The sequence below is a fragment of the Eretmochelys imbricata genome, chromosome 5 (genome assembly GCF_965152235.1).
Source record: "Eretmochelys imbricata isolate rEreImb1 chromosome 5, rEreImb1.hap1, whole genome shotgun sequence".
NCBI classification, from domain to species: domain Eukaryota; kingdom Metazoa; phylum Chordata; order Testudines; family Cheloniidae; genus Eretmochelys; species Eretmochelys imbricata.
The window spans coordinates 50213884-50236425 of record NC_135576.1 but is presented as its reverse complement, the minus strand read 5'-3'; the positions used below and the strand labels follow the sequence as shown (position 1 = coordinate 50236425).

The 22542-nt window shown below is 40.0% G+C and overlaps 1 protein-coding gene across 3 annotated transcripts in view; it reads right to left on the bottom strand.

Annotated features, from left to right (window-relative positions):
- The window catches only part of MRPS27 (mitochondrial ribosomal protein S27), a 61057-nt gene that overhangs the window by 26110 nt on the left and 12405 nt on the right, over positions 1-22542 (bottom strand). For 2 of the 3 annotated variants that reach the window (XM_077817085.1, XM_077817088.1), the window contains exons 3-5: positions 21213-21283; positions 18759-18817; positions 13897-13965 (exon numbers count right to left, since the gene is read on the bottom strand). In XM_077817085.1, the coding sequence (XP_077673211.1) occupies positions 13897-13965; positions 18759-18817; positions 21213-21283 (199 nt within the window). The remainder of the gene's footprint in view (positions 1-13896; positions 13966-18758; positions 18818-21212; positions 21284-22542) is intronic. The other variant, XM_077817087.1, reaches the window with a different exon arrangement.

Here is a 22542-nt window from a genome sequence, read left to right as displayed (position 1 = left end):
TAAAATTATGAGCTGAGCAACACTTTAGAGTTCTTGCTTTGGGGAGGTCTTTGAATCTCAGCAATTTCAAAGTTTCAGGCTAAAACTTATTTGTTTTAAGGTTTGTTTTAAGGTTTGACAAAAGAGCAGTTGTACGGCGCCATTGCGTATCTGCGTATCTCTGAAAATTAATTAGACACAAAGGCTATAAAACTACAGCAAATGTAAGTAAAACTTTTTCCTTCTGCCCTTTTAGTCACTCAGCCTTTCTGGATGCTCGTCACCGTCCTTACTGATTCTCCATTTGTCTGAAACTTGGCACACAAGTTATCAGCCAGATACATTTTTCAAAAACAAGTAAACATGTTGTTGAAAACGTACTTAAATTTTCTATTGCAGTCATCACCTTCCCATCTGGGCTCATTATACAATTAGAGAGAGAGAGAGAGAGGAAGCCTTCCCAAAACTGGCAACAAGCCAATTAAATCCACTCCCTGCCCCTGCTAATCTCATATTGAAAGTTATTGTTAATTTACAGAGAGTGTCAAAAAGGTATGTTTCAAATGCTGTATTACTCAAGCACTAGCTATCAAATGACCTCATTTTTGAGAATGACAGCTTTATTTTTCAGCTCCTTGCTTGTTATTTGCTCAGATTGCCAATATTTCAGCCTATGGCCAACCCTCCATACTTAGCTGCTTCGAAAAGTTTTGCTCATTTTAATCTTAAAAAATGAGTTTTACAAGTGATGGCCTACTTTTTACTTTGTGCTAACAAAAGCTGTGCTGCCTCGCAGGAGGAAAGGAAGGCCTAAGGGCTATGTCTACATGGTCCCACAGGTTAGATTATGGGGTGTGAACTGTAGCGCACACTAGCATGCCATGCTTTGACTCCCCGTTGTGGACACTGCTGGGGTGAACTAAAAGGTACCTAGTTTGTTTTAACTTAGGAATGGTCTATACCTAAAAATTTCAAGCTGACAGGACCATTAAATAATTTGCTTAAGGCCAAAGAAAGAATCTGTGCCAGAGTTTGGATTAAAACTTGGGGTTCCAGGATTCCAGTCCCATGTTCAGACCACTACCATATGCCTTTCCATTTCACATTATAAAATAATACACTGTGGGTGCCATTAAAAAGAAAATATTGCCAACAAATACTGCATTACCACCATGACCTTCTATTCCAAGAACAGAAAAAACTGCAATAAATTATTGTGGGAAGCACTTGTAAATACTGACTTTTTAATGGTGGCTAATATATAGCTCACCTAGAAAGCCTTCACTTTGTAACAGACGTGTTGCGAAATCTGCTTATTCTATTCAAATTACAAATACTTCACATAATTTCTTTCTGGCACAGACTGGATGCTAGTTTGAACTGTGCCGCTTGCCACAATTACTTACACACTTGAATATCACAGGGGCAAAACTGAATCCATGCAGATTACGCAGCAACCTTTTCTTCTGGCTTCTGTACCAGAAACTTTAATTAATGCGTTCTGAGACCAAGCCATTTATTCTGCAGTGTCGTTCACTTTCAGACCAGATGCCCCAGAGGCAGAAAACAAAAAAGGGCAGTGCTGCAACAACGTAACTACTGAACAGATTTTATAAGATGATTTAACCTTTCAGGGGTGAACTTCACAATTGCTGCCACAAAATTTTAAGTAGCACTGGCACGAACCAATTTCCAAATTTAAAAATTCACCGCAATGATCATTCATTTCAAAATGTTTTAACCCAAAGTGGGTGATACCATTTCCCTGTCCCTGCTCCACATCTCAGAACAAGAGTCCATGTGGCAGATGAACATGGTTTTACTTTACTATTCTGTACTCACAATTCTTCACTATGACAATCTGATTCCATTATGCATTGCTACCTGAATTCATCATCAATAGAGTGGTGTCAGAGCTAGAATGAATGAGATGAACTGCTAAGGAATACAAATGAGATTTTCATATTAAATGCACACACAACACTGACCAATTGATTCAGGCTCATTTGATGTTTTGGCCACAAATTGGCAGCTATTTCCAAAATGTAAAATGTTAGCGCATTGTTAGTAGATCCTGAGGCTTCCCACCTATGGGAATACAGAGAAAAATTCACTCATGGAGACAAAATCCTTATCTGACCACACTCTCTGAAGGCTGCTACTGGGCTGCTTACCTTGAATCAGTGCTGTATCTCAGCATTACAGTCATGTCTAAGGTTTATCATGTATAATAAGTGAAGTAGAAAAGCCTTATTATACTATTAACTGAACAATATTACATTGTACAATATTGTCAAGGCCATATTGTACTATAGCTCCGGATAATGGGTTCACCTCTCTCCTCTTCCTTCTTTGATACTGTTAACGTTACCACCTCCCCTCATGCCGCTCATGTCTATAATCTGGCAATCATCTTTGACTTGTCCCTCTCATTCGCCTCCCGCATCCAGGCTGTACTTAGTCTTGCTGGTTCTCCACAACATTTTGAAGATCCAGCCTTTCTGTCCTGCTTACAAAAAATCTCATGCATGCTCCAATCAGCTCCCCGCTTACTTACTGTGCAGCAACCCCCTCTTTTCCAGCCTCCCCAACATCCACAGTGTCTTCCTCTCTCCGGTCCATCCAGAATCCAGCTGCTAAAATTAAAACATTCCTCTGACCTCACTAACCCCTATGAATCTCTCCACTAGCCCTCCCCTTTTCCTTGGTATCAATTGTAACTTCTTGTCCTTGACTTCAAGGCCATATATAATTTTGCCACTCCCTACTTATCCAGCCTCATCTCTTATCACCTTGCTCCCACTCTGCCCATGGAGAGCACTCCTTTAATCCAACTCTCCCGCTAACACCTCCATGCTTTTTTTTCCAGCCTCTACGTTCAGAGCACCGTTTGTGAGCTAGCCTGACAGGCAATTAGCATTTCCTCATTTAAATCCTTCTGAAAACTCCCTTTTTTTGTGATTCTGCCAATAAGTGAGTCAATAACATTCATCACAGTCTTTATTTTAAAATTAGATCAATCTCAACAACTGCATGATTTTACGGTAGTAACATCTTTCCACCTGTATCTCCTCTTTGCTGTTTGTCACATCACTTTTTGTGACATGTCTGATGTCCAGATGTCAGCTTTGAAGGACTCAGACCATCCATTTCTTATACAGCACCTACCATCCTGTTGGATGCTATGAAGTAATATGCAGTCTAGTTAAGGATTTGATGATAACAATCTATTTGTATCTCCTTCTTTACAAACCACTCATCTATTTAAGCCTCTTTTATTCAGTTACCAAACAAAACCCAAACCTTGAGTTCATCAAAAACAAAAAAAAACAAACAATCCAACCCTGCATCCAAACTATGTTAGCCAACCTGAAGATTTCCCAGTACATCCTGTCTTCTGTGTGCCTAGCCTTCTCTAATTTTTTGGGGACAGGGGCTGTCTTTATTACTGTACTGTGCCGTGCCAAACTTGTTGTGAATACTAAACAATTAATAATGATAGAGCTGGTCGAAGCATTTTTCCCCAAAAGAATAGTGGGGGGGGGGGAGGGAATAAAGGTAAATGCCCTAAAGTCAGTAGTAAGTCACAGTTAATACAACTTACAGATATGTATTGTAACTAATTTACTAATGGTGGGGTGGGGAAACACTACATTCTTGGATTTACAGCAACTGCTTAATATGCCAGTACTTCCTTATCAAATATTGAATTTAATCTAACAAGCATACTTATACAAGGAATATGGCTAGTTTTGCATTTTACACAGTTCTTTAAAAAAAAAAAAAGTCAAGGCTTTTGTTTAAAAAGAGACAGCAAGAACCTAACTTGAAGTTCTGTATATATTACTGGATAAATGGTCAGAGCTGTTGGTTTTTCCAAGCTGCGTAGTTCCCATGTTCATTCAATTAGGCTGTGTGGCTCAAAGCTCAGACAAATGACTTGAAAATGCCGGGGGATATTTTATTGTCCTTTCCTTTCCCATTCGAAAATGAACACTGTCAAGTTTGGTAGTCAGAAAATATGACCCACCTGTTGGGTTTGTGATTGCTGATGAGCATCAGAACATGGTGCAAGTGTGCGCATGCAATGCTATTCCACCCCACTGTGCTGGCTTACTCAGCTCTTGCATTCAGACAGTGAACTGACATTTACAAGCATCCAGCTTTCTGAAGCGTTCATCGTGCATAAAGCTTATAAATGTCATGTTACCCATTGCATACAAAACCAGAGCAGACAGGCAGAACGGGCGAAAGTACTACATGTGTGCCTATCACATTCCTGTGCCTGTGATCACAGCTAAAATATTATGCACTGGTGAATCAAAACAGTTACTGGCACTGATTTATTTTCCAGGCAGGCTCTTTTAAAACCCCCAAAGAACCGTGGCTTTCCAAACAGATTAATAAAATCCTAAAATTAAGTTAGGAGCTACAATCTTTTGCCTGGATAAAGGAAGCCATCCGGGTGTGTGCGCCCATTGCAAAATAGTAGTTTGGTGGAGCATGAAGAGGTGTAGTCTTCCTTTATAATGCAATAACGCCATATTCCAATGGATACTCAGGTGAACATTTTAAGATGTTCATGGCAGGCAACATGTCTTTCTAAGTTTTTGTATGACCTTTAAATACTGTGACGATCTAGACAGAGAGCACAAATGGGGCCCTAGCCCTGATTGGGGCCTATGGACATTATTATTTATTTCTACTATAGTAACTTGAAAAGTGCAACAAAATCAATCAGAATAGCTACTAGCAGTGGTAGAGGGATAATGATCGTAACAGAACCAGGATCATCTTCTTTCATCTTTTTAAAGAGAATCTTCATGATGGCAAAAGAGAAAATCTGCAGCCTCAGAAAAGAAAGACACCAAATATCTTTTAAATTCATTAAAATCCTTTTAGTTTTGGCTAGTTGCAGGACACACGAACCCCAGCCATGGCACCTTGCCCACCTCTCTTTTTCTGACACGTTTTTGTCCATCTTACACCAAGGCCAAACAACACAATGTGTGCTAATAGACCATACTATTTTATATAGTAGCCCCCTTGCCCAATTCATAATTTGGTGGCATATCAGAACAGTTCAGAAATATTACAAGTGCAGCACTTCCACCATGATGCTCACTTTCTTTTCGTATGGCTCTACCTCCTTTCCCCACCACCTCCCACACCTGGACTGCCTCTTCACTTGCCCAGCCAGGTGGCAGACTGCTCCTCCACTGTACATGGTCAGTATGTAGTTCCTTCCCAAACTGGCTGGCATACCTAGAGCAACTAAATACATGCCAACCAACTATCCCTCAGGATTCCCTCTTCCTGCCTGCCTGTGTCTCCACTACAATACACCCAAATCAACACATAATAGGCCTGACACTATTAAGTCCTTTGATTTTTATACAGCCCTGCCTTCCTTCTACCTTTCCCCAGCCTGGCTGCTTTTACAGAATGTACCCTTCCTACATCTTTACTAACCTCATTCAAAGTGATCCAGAAAACGCAACCTGTGATAGCCTTGATGGGCTTGGACTTCACCTGTCCAAGAAGCAAGTCCTAAAATCATTCCCTAAGCTTCATTTCCAGCACAGCTGAACAGCAAAATGACAATTAGAATGGAGTAAGAAAACGTCTTTTTCCCTTGGTAAAAAGTTAATGAGAACTGCAGTGAAGACAAAGGAAGATCACAATGAAATAAGTGACAGTTTAAAGAGGATGATCAGCAAGTTGACTTTAGAGATTAAAGCAGGCTTTAGAAACTACAATTCTTGGAAAAGTGTATTATTCAAGGGCATGTACCTACTTACAAAACCAATTGCCAAAATCTGAACCCTTTCAGTTTGAGGAGATCTAGACTTAAAAGAACAAAATCCAAAACTCCATTCATGTTTTTTTTCCAGAAAGAGAAATGACAAAGGACATACCTTTTGCATCTGAGTTTACAGCTGAGAAAACAGAAGATTCCATCAACTGCTCTCTGAAGTGCTTTGAATAAACGCTTCTAATCCAAATTACAATGACCAAAGAAAGTGTGCAAGGGCCCCCTAAAAACACTCTGGACCAAATCCTAAACAACTGTAACCAGACATAGCATAGCTCCATTGACGTCAGTGGACCTGAGGATCTCGCGCACTAAGCATATATGTGAGGTACTTCACCAGAGCTGGTCAGTTATAACAGTGCGGGAAGCAAGGGCCACAAATTCTAACAGGAACATACTGAGGGGGCCCACATCCCATCCATGGACAGTTAGAGGGTGAAGATGGAAACATACACCAGAAAAAGGCCGTGGTGGCCCTCCTCCAGAGAGGACCAAGCTTCTGTTTTGCAGAATCTCTGGGCTTCAAATATTTTATATCTGGCATAGCACAATAGAGAGAAATTGATAGCTGAGTGGGTTGAATTGGGGACACTTAGCATTTGAAGGGGACAAGGTTTTGGGAGGTGAGTGGACTCTGGTGCTGTCACTGAGGAGGATGTTTGTCACAGGAAAGCTGTAGGATTTATTATTTTGGGATGAAGAGATGGGGTTGGTAGAAAGAAGGGAAAATAAGTGATTGAGCGTCTGCCAATAGCTGCACATAATGGTTGGAGTGCTTGCTTCAGAGAAGCAAAGGAAATGCATCTGGCCTCACTCCAGCACAGATGCTGTGGGCATGTTATCTTGGAGCATACAGCTTTACAAGTGATCACTATTCAAACAGCATTAATAAATACCAGGCGGTCTTAATTGGCCAGTTTTACTACACTGCTTTAAGGGTTTCATAGATTCCAAGGTCAGGAGGGACCATTGTGATCTGTCTGATCTCCTGTATAACACAGGCCATAGCAATTCCCTCAATAATTACTGGAGCACAGCTTTCAGAAAAACATCCAATACTGATTTAAAAACTGCCAGTGATGGAGAATCCACCACAACACTTGGTAAATTGTTCCAATGGTTAATTACTCTCACCATTAAAAATGTACAGCCTTATTCCCAGTCTGAATTTGTCTAGTTTCAACTTCCAGCTACTGGATCAGGTTAGACTTTCTCTGCTACACTGAAGAGCATACTTTTAAATATTTGTTAAATATTTGTTCCCCATGTAGGCATATTTTAAATGTCTCACTTTCAGAAGTTATTCTCCTTAGTTTCCCATTCCAGGGAGAGAGGATACTAACCTAAAATGTCAACTCAGCAAATTTTTAAGCTGTAACTTGGGCTTATCAGTGCCGTTATAAAGTATACTAAAACATTATTTTGTTCTATTTGCACCATAAGCCTTTTTTTCCTGTAGGAAGAGAAGTGACGCTGGGGTGAAGGCTTGTTTATGTACCGTGTTTGGCCTCTAACTAAATAAATCAGACCCCTGAAGGGGCACTATTCACTGCATCAAAGCCTCACTGAAAGCTCACCGTGGCAGTGATGTACCTGCAGTTCCACTCCAGGCCATCAGAGGGCATGAAGGAAGACACCCCACTCTTGGGGATGCTCAAGGGTGAGTGCCAGCCATAACACTTAAATTTTTAAACTTCTTTATTACTGGACAAAGAAAGAAATCTATTGGCCTGCAAGACATGCTTAGCTGATTTTTAGAATATCTTACCTACTGGTCTTTGAGCAACCACTTTCCATCCTTCAAAAATTAAAACATTGCTTCTGTGTCTACTCTTCCCCAGACATCTGAAAATATATGGGCCAATTCACCTCCCTGCCACTTTTCCAAGAACTGTAGTTTCTAAAGCCTGCTTTAATCTCTAAATTCAACCTGCTGGTCATCCTCTTTAAACTGTCACTGAATTCAATGTAATTTTTATCTCTTCTTTGTCAAAATCAATAGGAATCATAGAATCACAGGACTGGAAGGGACCTCGAGAGGTCATCTAGTCCAGTCCCCTGCACTCATGGCAGGACTAAGTATTATGACCATTCCTGATAGGTATTTGTCTAACCTGCTCTTCATGATGGAAATTCCACAACTCCCTAGGCAATTTATTCCAGTGCTTAACTACTCTGACAGTTAGGAAGTTTTTCCTAATGTTCAGCCTAAACCTCCCTTGCTGCAATTTAAGCCCATTGATTCTTATCCTACTCTCAAGAGGCTAAGGGGAACAATTTTTCTCCCTCTTCCTAGTAACAACCTTTTATGTACTTGAAAACTGTTATGTCCCCTTTCAATCTTCTCTTCTCCAGATTAAACAAATCCAATTTCTTCAATCTTCCCTTATAGATCATGTTTTCTAGAACTTTAATAATTTTTGTTGCTCTCCTCTGGACTTTCTCCAATTTGTCCACATCTTTCCTGAAATGTGGAACCCAGAACTGGACACAATACTCCAGTTGAGGCCTAACCATTGTGGAGTAGAGTGGAAGAATTACTTCTCATGTCTTGCTTACAACACTCCTGCTAATATATCCCAGAATGTTTGCTTGTTTTGCAATAGTGTTGCACTGTTGACTTGTATTTAGCTTGTGATCCACTATGACCCCCAGATCCCTTTCTGCAGTACTCCTTCCTCGGCCGTCATTTCCCATTTTGTATGTGCACAACTGATTGTTTCTTTCTAAGTGGAGTACTTTGCATTTGTCCTTTTCAAATTTCATCCTATTTAATGCAGACCATTTCTCCAGTTTGTCTAGATCATTTTGAATTTTAACCCTATCCTCCAAAACTCTTGCAACCCCTCCCAGCTTGGTATCGTCCACAAACTTTATAAGTGTACTCTCTATGCCATTATCTAAATCACTGATGAAAATATTGAACAGAACCAGACCCAGAACTGATCCCTGCAGGACTCCACTTGTTATGCCCTTCCATTATGATTGTGAACCACTGATAACCACTCTCTGGGAATGGTTTTCCAACCAATTATGCACCCAACTTATAGTAGCTCCATCTAGGTTGCATTTCCCTAGTTTGTTTATGAGAAGGTCATGCGAGACAGTATCAAAGGCTTTAATAAAGTCAAGATATACCACATCTACCGCTTTCCCCCATCCAGAAGGCTTGTTACCCTGTCAAAGAAAGCTATTAAGTTGGTTTGACACAATTTGTTTTGGACATATCCATGCTGACTGTTACCTATCACCTTATTATCTTCTAGGTGTTTGCAGATTAATTGCTTAATTTTTTGTTCCATTATCTTTCCGGTACAGAAGTTAAGCTGACTGGTCCGTAATTCCCCAGGTTGTCCTTATTTCCCTTTTTATAGATTGGCACTATATTTTCCCTTTTCCAGTCTTATGGAATCTCTCCTGTCTTCCATGTCTTTTCAAAGAAAATCACTAATGGCTCAAATATCTCCTGTCAGCTCCTTGAATATTAATACAATACAGTTGTATTAATTCAGTGTATCATCTTTGTTTTACATCTATGTTTTGTTTGCCACAAAAAGTAAATGGAAAAAAAATTACTTGATACTGTAAAGGAACCATGAAAGTTGGCAGGTAGTGTGGAAGTATAACATTGTATAACGTTGTATAAAGGGACATGCTGGATACATTGTATATGAGAGGGCATGCCAAAACATGTTACAAAGTATCTGAGGGCGCACACATAGGGACAGTTAGCTTTTGAATGGAGAAGCAATTAAGATAGAGCCAGCACGTCTAAGAAGTAGGCATCAGAATGGAAGGTGTGAAGGGCAATTAGTTAATTGGAAGCTGTTAAAGGAGATTGTTAAGATACGTGACTGGTCTCAGGGATCTCGAAGGGTGGTGACTAAAATCTTTTTCTTCTTTTGTCTGTAACTTCTCTGTAACTTGTTCTCCAAAAAACTGTATAAATTAAGAGACACAAGCCCCACTCGGGGGGCTCACTTCTAAATGTATTAGCAGAGCAGCTTTGCTAATAAAACAGAGTGGTCTGATAAATTGTGAGTCTGAGTCAAACTTTGACAGTAGTAAGCACTAGCTTATGAATGTTTCTTAAGTAAGCGATTATATAGTTTACACAGATCTTGCAAATAAGATGATCAAACTCCCTATGCTAACCTAGGAGCAACTCAGTGCAATTCTGGAGTGGGGGTGGCTTTGTGTGTGTTTTGTGCTCACCTGAGGCTGCTCTGCCTTATACTGGCTCCCTATAGTCCTCCGAGGGTGTTATGGCAGCAGATGGTCATTTCAATGGTAGCTGGATAGGGCTTAAGTCTCAAATATATTTTGCCCGTTGTTAGATGTCTGATTTGGCTTCTGGACACATCTCTGTCTCTTAAAAATGTTTTTCTGAATCTCATGTCTTGCTCATTTATATTCATCTGAACTACTAGCTCTCTACGTTTTTTGGCTGCAACTTTATTTTGTCTGTGGCTCATCTCTTAAAATTTCTAAAATATGATTCACAATCTGTCTCCAGTAGGGCTTTTGGCTGTTATGAGTCCAGGCTCTGAAATAACCTTCAGACTGATATTGAATGCACTCCACTTTAACTTTGGGAAAAGAGCCAAATCCTGAGACTTGCTGCAGCAACTCATAGACTCAAAAGCCAAAAGGTACCATTGTGATCATCTAGTCTGCCCTCCTGTGTAACACAGGACACAAAACTTCCCCAAAATAAGTCCCATAGCAGATCTTTCAGAAAAGCATCCCATCTTCATTTTAAAACTGTCAGTGATGGAGAATCCACCACCACCCTTGGCAAATTATTCCATAATGGGTTGTCCACCCAAGGCAGAGCTGGTTAGAAGAGGCCAATTAACTTTATAGGCTGCACCTGGAGGAAAGCTGGGGCCTGATCAGGCACAAGGGCTTAGGAAGCCTAGCTGGGATAAGCTTATAAAGAGAGGAAACTGGTAGTAAGAGAAGGCTGCAAGAAGGAGCTCTGCAGTCACTCCTTAGAGAAAAAGGAAGGCAGCTAGGTACAAGGAAGAGGTCTAGAAGGAGAGTAAGCCCTAGGATCCTTCCTTTGATAATAGACACTAACAAGAGCCCGGGGGGGAAGTAGCCACATGGAGAAGAGGAAGCCCCAGTGGTAACCTAAAGGGCCAGAAGATAGGGAAGAAAGGTAGGAAAAGGCCCAGGAAAACAGCAACAAGGTCAGAACTTGCACAGACCTTAGTTGCTAGGCAGAGTCCCTAGGCTGGAACCCAGAGTAGTGGGCAAGCCCAGGTTCCCCTACTGGCCACTGGGCAAGCAGCACAGACTGGGCAGTGGATAGGAAGACTGGGACTTTCCTACCCTGGAATGGAAGGACTAGAGTGACCTGGCCAGAGGGCTATTGCTGAGAGGGAGCGACTGAGTCCAGAGTGAGAGGCTGAGTATGGGGCAAGCGAGTGAAGGAGGGGGGCATCAGACTCCTGAAGAATTAAGGAGGCGCGCCTCAAGGGTGAGTGAACCTGTTACATATTTCAATGGTTAATTACCCTAACTGTCAAAACTGTGTGCCCATTTCAAGTCTGAATTCATCTAGTTTCAACTTCCAGCCAATGAATCATGTTATACCTTTCTTTGCTAGACTGAAGAACCCATTAATAAATATTTGTTCCCCATGTAGGACTTATAGACTAATCAAGTCACCCCTTAACCTTATCTTTGTTAGACTCTAGGAGCTAAATCTATTTATTTTATCACTGTATGACATGTTTTTTAATCATTATTGCGGCTGTTCTCTGAAGCCTCTCCAATTGATCAACGTGCTTTTTAAATTATCAACAGCAGAACTGGACACAGTATTGCAGCAGTGCCAAATACAGAGGTAAAATAACCTCCCTCTTCCTACTCAATGGTCTCCTGTTCATGCATCCCAGGATCACATTTTGGCCACAGTGTCACAAGGGGCTTATGTTCAACTGATTATCCAACATGAGCCCCAAATCTTTTTTCAGTCACTGCTTCCCAGGATAGAGTCCCCCATCCTGTAAGTATGGCCTACGCTATTTGTTCCTAGTTGTATACATTTACCCAGTTTATGAAGTGATCCAGATCGCTCAGAATCAATTACCTGTCCTCTTCATTATTTACCACTTTCCCAATTTTGGGGTCATCTACAAACTTTATTGTGATTTTATATTTTCTTCCAATTCACTGATGATGATGTTAAATAGCATAAGGCCAAGAACTGGGACCCTTTGGGAAACACACCCACTCTGTGTTGATTCCCTGTTTAGTTTCCTAATCTATCAGTTAGGCAATCTCTAATCCATTTAATATGTGCCATGTTAATCTTATTCCAGGATTTTTTAAAATCAAAATGTCATGTGGTATGAAGTCAAACACCTTACATAAGTCCAAGTTTATTTCATCAACACTATTACCTTTATCAACCAAACTTCTAATCTCATTTAAAAAAAAAAAGCAAGCTAGTTTGACAGGATCTATTTTCCATAAACACATGTTGATTTGCATTAATTATATTACTCTCTGTTAATTCTTTATTAAAATAGTCCTGTATCAACTGCTTTGTTATCTTGCCCAAAACTGATGTCAGACTGACAAGCCTATAATTACCTGGGTCAGCCTATTTACCTTTTCCCCAAATGATTCAAGATTTATTGACAATCAACATTAGAGATCCAGCAATCTCCTCAGCCAGCTCTTTAAAAACTCTTGGATTCAAGTTCTCTGGACCTGTTGATTTTAAAAATATCTAACTTTAGTAGCTACTATTTACCATCCTCTAGAGACAATAGTGAAAGGGAAAGAGTGTTATCACTGAGACTTTCATCTGCTTTCCCCCCAAATATAGAACAAACATTTATTGAACACTTCTGCCTTTTCTGTAATGTTAGTGATAATTCTATTATTTGCATCTAGTAATTTATCAATACCATTGTCAGGATTATTTTTGTTTCTAATTTTTAAAATATGCCTCTTATAGTCCTTAACTCTGCTGGCCATAGACTTCTTGTGTCCCTTTACTTCCCTTATTAGTTTTCTACAACCCCTAATTTCTAATCTATGTTCATTACTATCAACTTCCCCTTTTCTTCCATTTGTTTTTATTTATTTTTACAGCTGCCTTCACTTCCTCTCTAAATCAAGTCTATTTTTAATTAGTATGGCCTTCTTCCTTGATTTGTGGCTTTTGAGACATCTAGTAAGGGGTTCTTAAAGGAGTCCCAATTATCATTCACATTTTTCTGATTAAATTCTTCCTTCCAGCTGATCTGGGTCAATTTTGAAACTGGCCCTATTAAAGTATCAAGGATATATATTTATCTGGACTAGATTCTGCTTGCACAATGTAAATGTGATTGTCATGATTACTTATACCTGAGCTACCATTAATTTTTAGTTCTGTGTTCAGTTCCTCTATCAGTTAGGACAAAGTCTAATATAGAATTCTCTGGGTTGGCTGCACCACTTTTTGAATTAGGAAATTGTCACCTAAAATGGTTAGTAATTCCCAGTGACTTCCACAGGCATCAGAAGTGATCAGCACATCTCAAGATTTGACTGTAAAATGCCTCTTATGTTGCATTTCAAACTGTTACTGATTTAATCTACTATACAAAATGTTTTGGGATGCTGGCAGGAAAAAGATGTTTTATTTTTTGCAAGTATGGCAACAAATAGCTATCTGAGTATGTGACAAGAAAATGTACCTAACCTATTCTATATTGAGTATTTCCCCTCTGGTATAAAAACAGCCTTTTTTCCTCAGTCACTCTGATTCAAGACACGTAAAGCCAGATCCATAGTTGGTGTAATCGGGCATTGCTCATTTAATTTCAATGGAGCTATGCCAATTTACACTGAGAATCTGGTCCTTAATTTTCAACTCACTTCCATCCCTCATTGGGAGTGACAATATTTACCTAATGCTCCCCGTTACCCAGTATTAGCATGAGGTGAAATCTTAGCCTTACTGAAGTCAATGGCAGTATGGTCATTAACTTCAACAGGGCAAGGATTTCACGGCTACTTTTTGGCTAGATTTCTCATGTGGCTGAACAGCTCTGGAGTCTGAGAAATGACAGCTTAATAAAAGGAAAGAATCTTACCTTGTTAATTGAGCAAAGTGATGCCTCCCCAGAAAAGGGTTTTTCCACCTGAAGTCTGCATGAGTTCTCCTACACACACACAGTTTTAACCATTTGCAGGTCTTCAACGGTTAACTTCAAAACTTGACTTCCTAAAAAGCAATTAGTCTACCTTTTTTGGACATTGAATGTGTAATCTAGAAATTCCAAATTCAGTACATTCTCCAGGTCTGAGGGAGAACTAATGTACAGGGCTAGACTGAGTTGATCAGATAATTGAAAAACTATGTGTTAGAGGAAAAGACAACTTCTGAATGCTGTGAAAGACTCTTCTGTGAGGGTGCCTTGCACCTCTTACTTATGCAAACAGCTCCAGTGATTTAAGTGAAGCTACTCAAGTGAATAGGGATTGCAGCATTCGGTTCTTACTGAGCACTGAAGATTGTGAGATTTGTAGACACTTTGGCTGAAGTGCTCGGGGCCCTGAAGGTTAGAGACTGGTTACCAGTCCACAATGATTCCTGCAGAGTTTATGAACTCAGGAATGCAATGTACAAACTCTGAAAGACCAGGTTGGGACCAGGGCTCCTACGATGTTGCTATGACCCAGATTGGAATCTATAGGAGGTGTGGTTTCATGGCACCTCAAGGAAGAATTGAGCATCTCACAAGACCAGGTCCCTAGTTTGCATGGTAATATGTTACAATATATTATGAAATACCAGTATGTGCATACACTACAAAGAAAGGAAGTGAAACTATAACAGTAGTGCAAAAATAATACACCTAGACAAAGGTGCAGGAGCAATTGCTATTTAATGCATTGTGATCATTTTATTAAGTAACATTCTGGGATGATGTGTGGCTTCAACTGCTTGACTTGTAGGAAAGTATCTAACCTAATCTGTGGCAGCAAATAGAGGCATGCATGCGTACATGCTCACTTCAGATGAAACTTGTTTTGTAACATGGAATATTAGATCAGATCGATACTTTGGCACTGTGAGGAACAAAGTTAATTTTATGCATCTATAGACTTGTGGTCCTGAAATGGTTTGAGAGCTGAAAATAAGTTTTAAAAAAAATGTAATTTGCTACCAGCAGAGCTATAAGAATAGAATACATAAAAAGCTCTCTAGTTCAATATTGCATTATTTTGCAATTATAATCACATACTGATTTTTTTTTTAAATCTTGTAATACAGTCAAATCTATGGAAGTGCCTTCATTTTTCAAAGGACAAAGTTTCATATCCCCACCCTGATATCAGACCAGCAGGGCTAATACACCACTCCACAGAAATTGTGTGCTTACACAGTATATCCATGTTCCTGCTCCTTTGAGTCTGGCATATATCGGATCAACACTGTTGTTAAAGCTGACTCATCTACAGTAGATGTAGCATGCTGGATTGGTACCTTTGTAATAGATCACATTTTCACCTTCAACTTTATGGTTGTGTGCTTAATACCAACAAAACGCCTGTAAAGGGGTCTCCATGTAAAAATTCCATGTTACTGCTATGATACACTAAGGGTCATTCTCTGCTAGCATAAAGCCTTAAATCCATGAAGTTATGACAGCAAAAAATTCAGCCCCAATATACTAATATTTATATCATCTGAGAACATGAGTCATGAACTGAGGAAAAGTGTTCAGTAAGACAGGACAAAGTGGGGCAAATCGTCTGCCTTTGATGCAGACAAAGTGTTTTGAATTCTGATTAGAACTCATGTTGGGATGCTAGGAGACTAAAGGATTTTAAGTCGGACGGTAACAAGAAAAAAGGTATTGAAAAGAGAACAAAAACAAGAGTATTGCAAGCAGCTGACACCATGCTTAGAAATGGGATTTCTTGTTATTGGCATTCCCCACAGTTCAGCACCGTCTTTTCCGCACAGCTATACTTAAGAGCGCAGGATATTGTGGTATGGCTAGAGACCCCACAGTTCTAAAGCAGATAAAGTTACATAGGCTTAAATACATTAAGCATATTGTATTTCAATTCACTAAATATATTAAGCAATGCTCTGGAATGCCGCTGTATTTACTGAATGTGCACTGTTTTTGGCAATGTACAAAAAGTCCCTGTCTATGCAGCTTACAATTTAAAGGTCTAGTACTCCCATATACGGGAATAACCACAGAATGGGAGTGAAAACTCTGTATATTTCCTTCAGATTTTTGCTCCAAAGACCTCTGCTCCTCTGCAAAAGGGACAGGGCTCCACATCCTAAACATGCAGCCCCTTTGCAATCAAGGTCTGTCTTAGAGGATCTATGCAGTGGCCAAGGGCATCTGAACTGCTGTTTGCCACTGCAGGAGCGATGCTCCCTGGGCCCTCAAGTTTCCCTTCATGAGGGCAGTGTTCTGCAGCATGGAAGAGGAAGTGTTAATTATTGCAGACTCCATTGCTGTAATTTATTCTGCTGTGCCACTGGGATTTTTTTGGGTGGGAGGTAGGAAAATCCAATGGAGACCAGGTTGGTGCCCCAGGCCCTTCACACTCCAGAGCCTCTGACGGGGTTGAGGGAGAGAAGGAGGGCACTGAGGAGGCTCTCCTCTCTTCTGTGTCCCCAAGGCCACTTCCACAAATGGAGTCTTCCTTTCTGTACATATAGGAAGGGGAGCATGGGAGAATAATTTAAGCATAGGCAGTAAAACCAAGCACAACCACATATAAATGGTTCACCCTCTAGCTAAAGTAAGCTGTATATGTAACATCACGAGTGAGGGATGGTATAAATCTACAGCAAATACACAGTGGGTTATTGATGAAAGGTCATGCAGAAGAAATGCAGAGGAAGGAGGTTCCTTGTTTGCCAAAAAAAGAAAAAATTCCAAGCATAGGAAATGGAACAGAAGATGGTGCAAAGATTAGTATGGTAAGGTGATGAAGGGTCTGCAGGAGGTGGAAAAAGTAGAAAATGAGAACTGGAATATAGGAATTGTACCTGAGGGTCATTTTGCATTTTTATTTCAAAGCTGCTCAGCTCCCTTTTTGAGAGTTAAAATATTAGTCATCAAAATTCTGGCTCAAGTATTGTCAGCCTGGCTGTATTTTATTTCCCCCAAAAAACATTGAGAGAATAATAATAGTAAATCATGTTTTGAAGTACCACAAAAATGTTGAATTAGCATGGTTAAATGTTGGCATTAAACCTAAACACTATCTCCCTTGTTCTAGTTCCTTGATTCTCATTTTCCTTTGTTGTGCTGCTTTTTAAACCTTTTTTTTGACAACGTGGTGTATTCCCATTCCACCATATCACTCCTGTTTTCCATCTCCCTCCACACACACAAACTTGTCCCCCTGATACATGCCACATCTATCCTCATGATTCAACACACTCCCTTATTTTAGCACTCCTAATTCGCGCACAATGCAATTTTGTGCACAAATCCGCTAACTACACACAAACTGCTTCAAAGACCGAGCATTGAGTCTTACTGAATGCAATAGCAACTCTAATAAGTTAAGGTTTAGTTATTAATGAGCCATATTCTAACATCTCTGCATGTGAGATTTGCTGTGGATAAGCAGCATGGTCTTTGTACCATTAACCCATGAGTCAAAGTATAATATGGTCCTTTCCACAGAATGAGTTTGACAGCCCTGTGTTGGGGGATATCAGCCATCCCTTTGGAAGTTCCACCTCCTCCTGGAAGTGGGCGCAGGGCAAATGCCATAGGAAGTGGCACTCCGTGGAAAAGGTTCCCCATTACTGATACAGGTTTAGACTCTAGTTAGTAAAAGGAAGAGAGCTGTATGGTGGGTGGTTTGGGAGCCCTCTGTTTACCTGCATTCATCCAGTGACACAAACAGGTTAGTTATAATGAAATTTACAAGCCATTTGCTCATAAATAGGACCAATTCTGTAAACTTTACACAGCACCAAAGAAAAATATTTTCCATTCCTTCCCTTTTTAAACATTTCCACTAATATTTAAAGAAAAGGAAAATTAAATGCACAGAGCTATTTTACAACATTAAGGATGTGACTACCCAAAAAGAGAGAGTGCTAGTTAAAGTTGCTATTCCTTCTTTAACTCCCCTGCTCCCTATATGCCTGATGGCACTGGCTGGCTGAACACTGCAATGTGCACGTGCTCTCTAACAACCTCCCAGCTGCAGAGAGATCTCTTTATAAACGTGTCCTTCATGTGAACTCTAGCCTAAGTGAGAAATGTGCAGAACAATAAAGCAGATCCGACCAATACTATTTCTCTAGTTTCCTCAAGCTAGTGCATTTATTTTAATTTAAAAGGGAAAATGAGGTTATAATTGAGTTTTATTTATAATTTCACATGGATTACAGACTTCTCTTTACTGTTGGCTTCTTGCTTATTAATGCATTTTGAGAACAAATCACGTGACAAAACAATACATTTCTATTATCATCTTAAAAGGTTAATCATACTAAAGTCTAAAATAGTGATAACCAGCCAAACTGTATATGCAAATAACTACATCCCAGTTTATTAGCTATGGGAAATCTATCATTTTTTCAAATAAGTAGCAAATAGCTGTAACTGTTGTTCTGGACTGCTGATCTCTTCTTTAGAATGTAATCTGAAGAGAGGCTTTTTTTTTTTTTTAAATGCAGGATCCTAGTTAGACCTGGGTGAGTAACAGCGGAAAATATTTATGAAGTCCTCCCAATCTATTCTCTCTCCCTTGCTATGGAAGCCACTGCCAGAGGATAGGAAATAGGGTATCCATACCAGCACCAAGAATATAAAAATGTCCCTCAACTAAGTTATAAGAACAACAGATACATGCTTTAAAACACAGAAATCCAAGTCAATGAGTGGGGAAAGTGTCATTCCTATAAACGGAAGGACTTTGATTTAAAGATCAGGTTGGGCAAAAAGATGCTTACTTGTAAAGGTAATACTCAGCTTGATCCACCTCTTCTCGTGAAGAAATGTTGTCAATAAACTGATTTTAAAATAAAAAAAATTCTTTAGTGTACAGCAGTCACAATGCATATTAGAACATTAACACATTTGTTTTGGTTCACATTTAAGTGTCTAGCCACAAAATAATCTTCACTTTGTTTAGTAACTGACTTCACTTTTGCAGTGTTTTCTTAAATGCAAACAAAAATATACAGCATCTCTTGATGTTTTAACCTTAAGGGTCATTGATTGTCTCCATCTACATCTCGTACAGTCTGGAAAGACTGAGACTGGTGTGATGGTTAAGGCCCTGGACCAGAAACTAGGAGATCTAGATTCCATTCCTGGTTCCATCCTCGGACTTTGGCCAAGTCCCTTCATCTCTCTGTGCTTCCATTCCCTATCTTTAAAAATCATCCTTTTCTTCCACTTTGTCTTCTCCATTTATATTGCAAGATCTTACCCTATCTATATACACTGCCAAAAACAACAGGGACTAGACTTAGCTAGTCTCTCGGCATTAATAGTAAAAAGAAAATGGGAGTGAGAGGGCCCAATTCTGCTCTTATTTACACCAGTGTAACACCATGAAGCTATGCTGACCTATGCCAATGGAAAACTCTCTCTTTAGAGTTTTTAGACAATCTTACAAAAAATTCTTAAAATTAAATTCAGACAACCGGAGCGGAGAACAGGAGGAGTTGTGGGAAGCTGTTACACTGAGTGGTCTCCATGCGATACACAATTTTCCAGCCTTTCTGAATTCACAGAATCAAAAATTGACAAACGCTGTTTTTATTCCCCAACATCCAGTAATGATCTCAGAACGTATCTGCTTCTCACAAGCTTGATATTGGGCCAGAGTACAGCTCAACCCAAAAAAAGGCAAAGCTGTCTGATCCAAAGGCCACTCAAGTCAATGGGAGTCTTTTCACTGACTTCTTCAAGGGGCTTTGGATCAAGACCATACTGTGCTGCAAAACTGTTCACAGGTTCTCCCAGTGGAAGCAGCTAAAAGCAAGAGGACTACCAGAACTGAGGCCACAAAGTGTTCAGTAACTGCATGAAGTGTGTTTCTGAATTGTATGAAAACCCCCACTGGTGATTCCAGTGATCGCTAATGGGTGAGACTAGTACTGCTGAGTTTCCAGTATAGCCAGTCAGCCTTTTCCTTTCTGACCTAGTTCTGTGCTTTGAAATTCTTTTAAAAGCAAGTGTCATATGGGCTACACTTACTAGCAAAGTCTAGAAAAACCATCACAATCTCTTTAATAAAGAGAATTTAACACATCTCCCTCCTCCACCCCCAAAATAAATGTATGGAGAGTATGGCAGAGGGTAAGATTTACAAGATTTAAGAATCGCTTATTGGCTTAATATAACCCAAGCCAACTTGCTGGTGGAGTCTGCTGCAGGTGGAAGGCAATACTGCAGTGGTAAAAGTGGCCACAACCCCCACTCTAGTGCAAGCCTTGAAGTGGAAGAGGGAGCACACATGGCAAGGCAATACATTAAGTGCATTTCCTGTAGATACCTATGCAGAAGGGGTTCCTATGGAGCATTGGCTCTAAACAAAGGGTACATATATCTCTGGCAGGTATGCAGAAGTCTTCCGGGGGTACTTCAAATCATCTAGATATGTGCCTAGTTTTAAACCAGGCTACATAAAAAGCACTAGTGAACTCAGTACAAACTAAAATTTCATACAGACAATGACTTGTTTATACTGCTCTATATATTATACACTGAAACGTAAGTACCATACAATATTTATACTCCAACTGATTTTATAATTATATGGTAAAAATGAGAGAGCTTACAAAAATACAGAAGTATTTGCTTACAAGTCATTTAAGTGAGGTGAAACTTGGGGGTACACAAGACAAATCAGACTCCTGAAAGGGGTACAGTAGTCTGGAAAGGTTGGGAGCCACTGCTATGGAGCACTTGTTGGATTTTAAAGCTGTTGCTATCGCAGACAGAAATCACAAAAGGGCAGGCAACAGCAGCTTTGCCGGCACTCCACTAGGATGGGTCTTCTCACCTCTGGTGCACGGGGCCAGGCTGGCACAGGGGATTGTAAGTTACACCCTTCTGTGCCAGTTTCAGAGACTCTGATCCAATATATTGATCTGTATTGTGGGAGTATCTGGGGACCCCAACAATGGGTCAGGGTTCCCTTGTGTTAGGTACTGTACAAACACAATAAAAAGACAGTTTCTGCCCTGAAAAGCTTACAATCCAAGTACAATAAATAGTTAAAGCAGGTGGATAGAGCCAACAGTTTTACAGAGCTAAGGCTTCAATTTAGCAATATAACAAGATGTTTACAACTTGAATTCTCAGCACAAATAATTATCCCTTAGGATTTCACTTGATTTCTTAAGTATTCTCAGGTCACTCCCATCTTTGTTAATAGTGGAGTTTTTTCTTACCCGTGATATTGTCAAAGAGCTGACAGGAAGCTTTCTTTCATAGGTTCTGTCCATTAATGTGGCCAATTCAGCTGTAGAAACATACAAAAAATTATTTTCCACTAGTTAAAGTTAGTGAGAGAAACTGACAGTAAAAGATTTAAGTCTTCTGCAAACTGGAACAGGGCATGCAGTAATGAAATTAAACACCAGTTCTTAGCAATGTATTTTATTTTCATTTGAAGTTAGAACAAAATCCATGGAGGATTTTTCAAAATGTTTAATACTAGGGAAAAACTTAAAGTATTCGGTGAAATTAATAAGTGCCTAAACAAGCTGGACAGATGCCTTGAAAGTTCACTGTTGGTTTCAAGTTTGGTGTTTACTGGACAGCGCATCTGTTTTGTTTTTTCTTATTTTATTATAAAATAAGTCCCCAACAATCAGCAACTCCTAGAAGCAGAAAGAAGATAAACACCGAGTCAAATGTAAACTGGGCTATATGTCAGTATCTTATTACCCTCCCAGTAGCTCAACATGGTAATTTTTTTTTAACTGTCTGCACAGTGGTTTTAAACTTTGGGGCTAAATACTGAATTTGATAAATCTAAGTTGGTATCTTCTTTTTGCATTTTTCTTGAACAACAATGTCTTGGGAAAAGCTCTATTGCAGCATCTCAGATATGCCCCAAGGGTATCCCATCCATGATACTAAGAGACAGATTCACTGTCTCTCTATTCTCTTGTGTATCAGCTCCATTGCAAAGTCAGGGATACCAAATGCCTCCATGGTTCTGGCAGCAGCCCCAGGAGTACTTTCTCTGTCTCATAGGTCTGGTGACTCGCAAAACCTCTCCTCCAGCCCCCTTTCCAAACAGCTCTACTCACTGACCCCTTTGCAACTCACTTAGGGCCTGATCCAAAGCCTACTGAGCAATCAAAGAGTCTTTCTATTGATATCAACAGGCTTTTGATCAGGCTCTTGCAGTGCAACAAAGAGAAGGAATGTGTTGATTTTAAAATTTGTTTTCCACCTGTTATTGTAATATGCAACGGCCATAATTTCTTTCCAGCACAAAGGATGTTAAGCTCTATACTTCAGCAGAGCAGGAGGGGAGGTGGACCATAGCCAGGAAAGGGGGGGAAGAATGGCTCCACTACACCTGATTCTCCAATGGTGTAAAGTCTTTGAGGGCCCTACCACCAGAGGCATAACTTATTCTGTACCTGTGCAGTCTCCACTTACCCGAGGCAGCTCTGAATTACAGAGCTGCAGCTGGCTTCCTGTAGACCCAGCCGTTCCACCTGAGTTCAAGCTCTTACAACTGGATTTTTAAAGGTCTTTAGATGC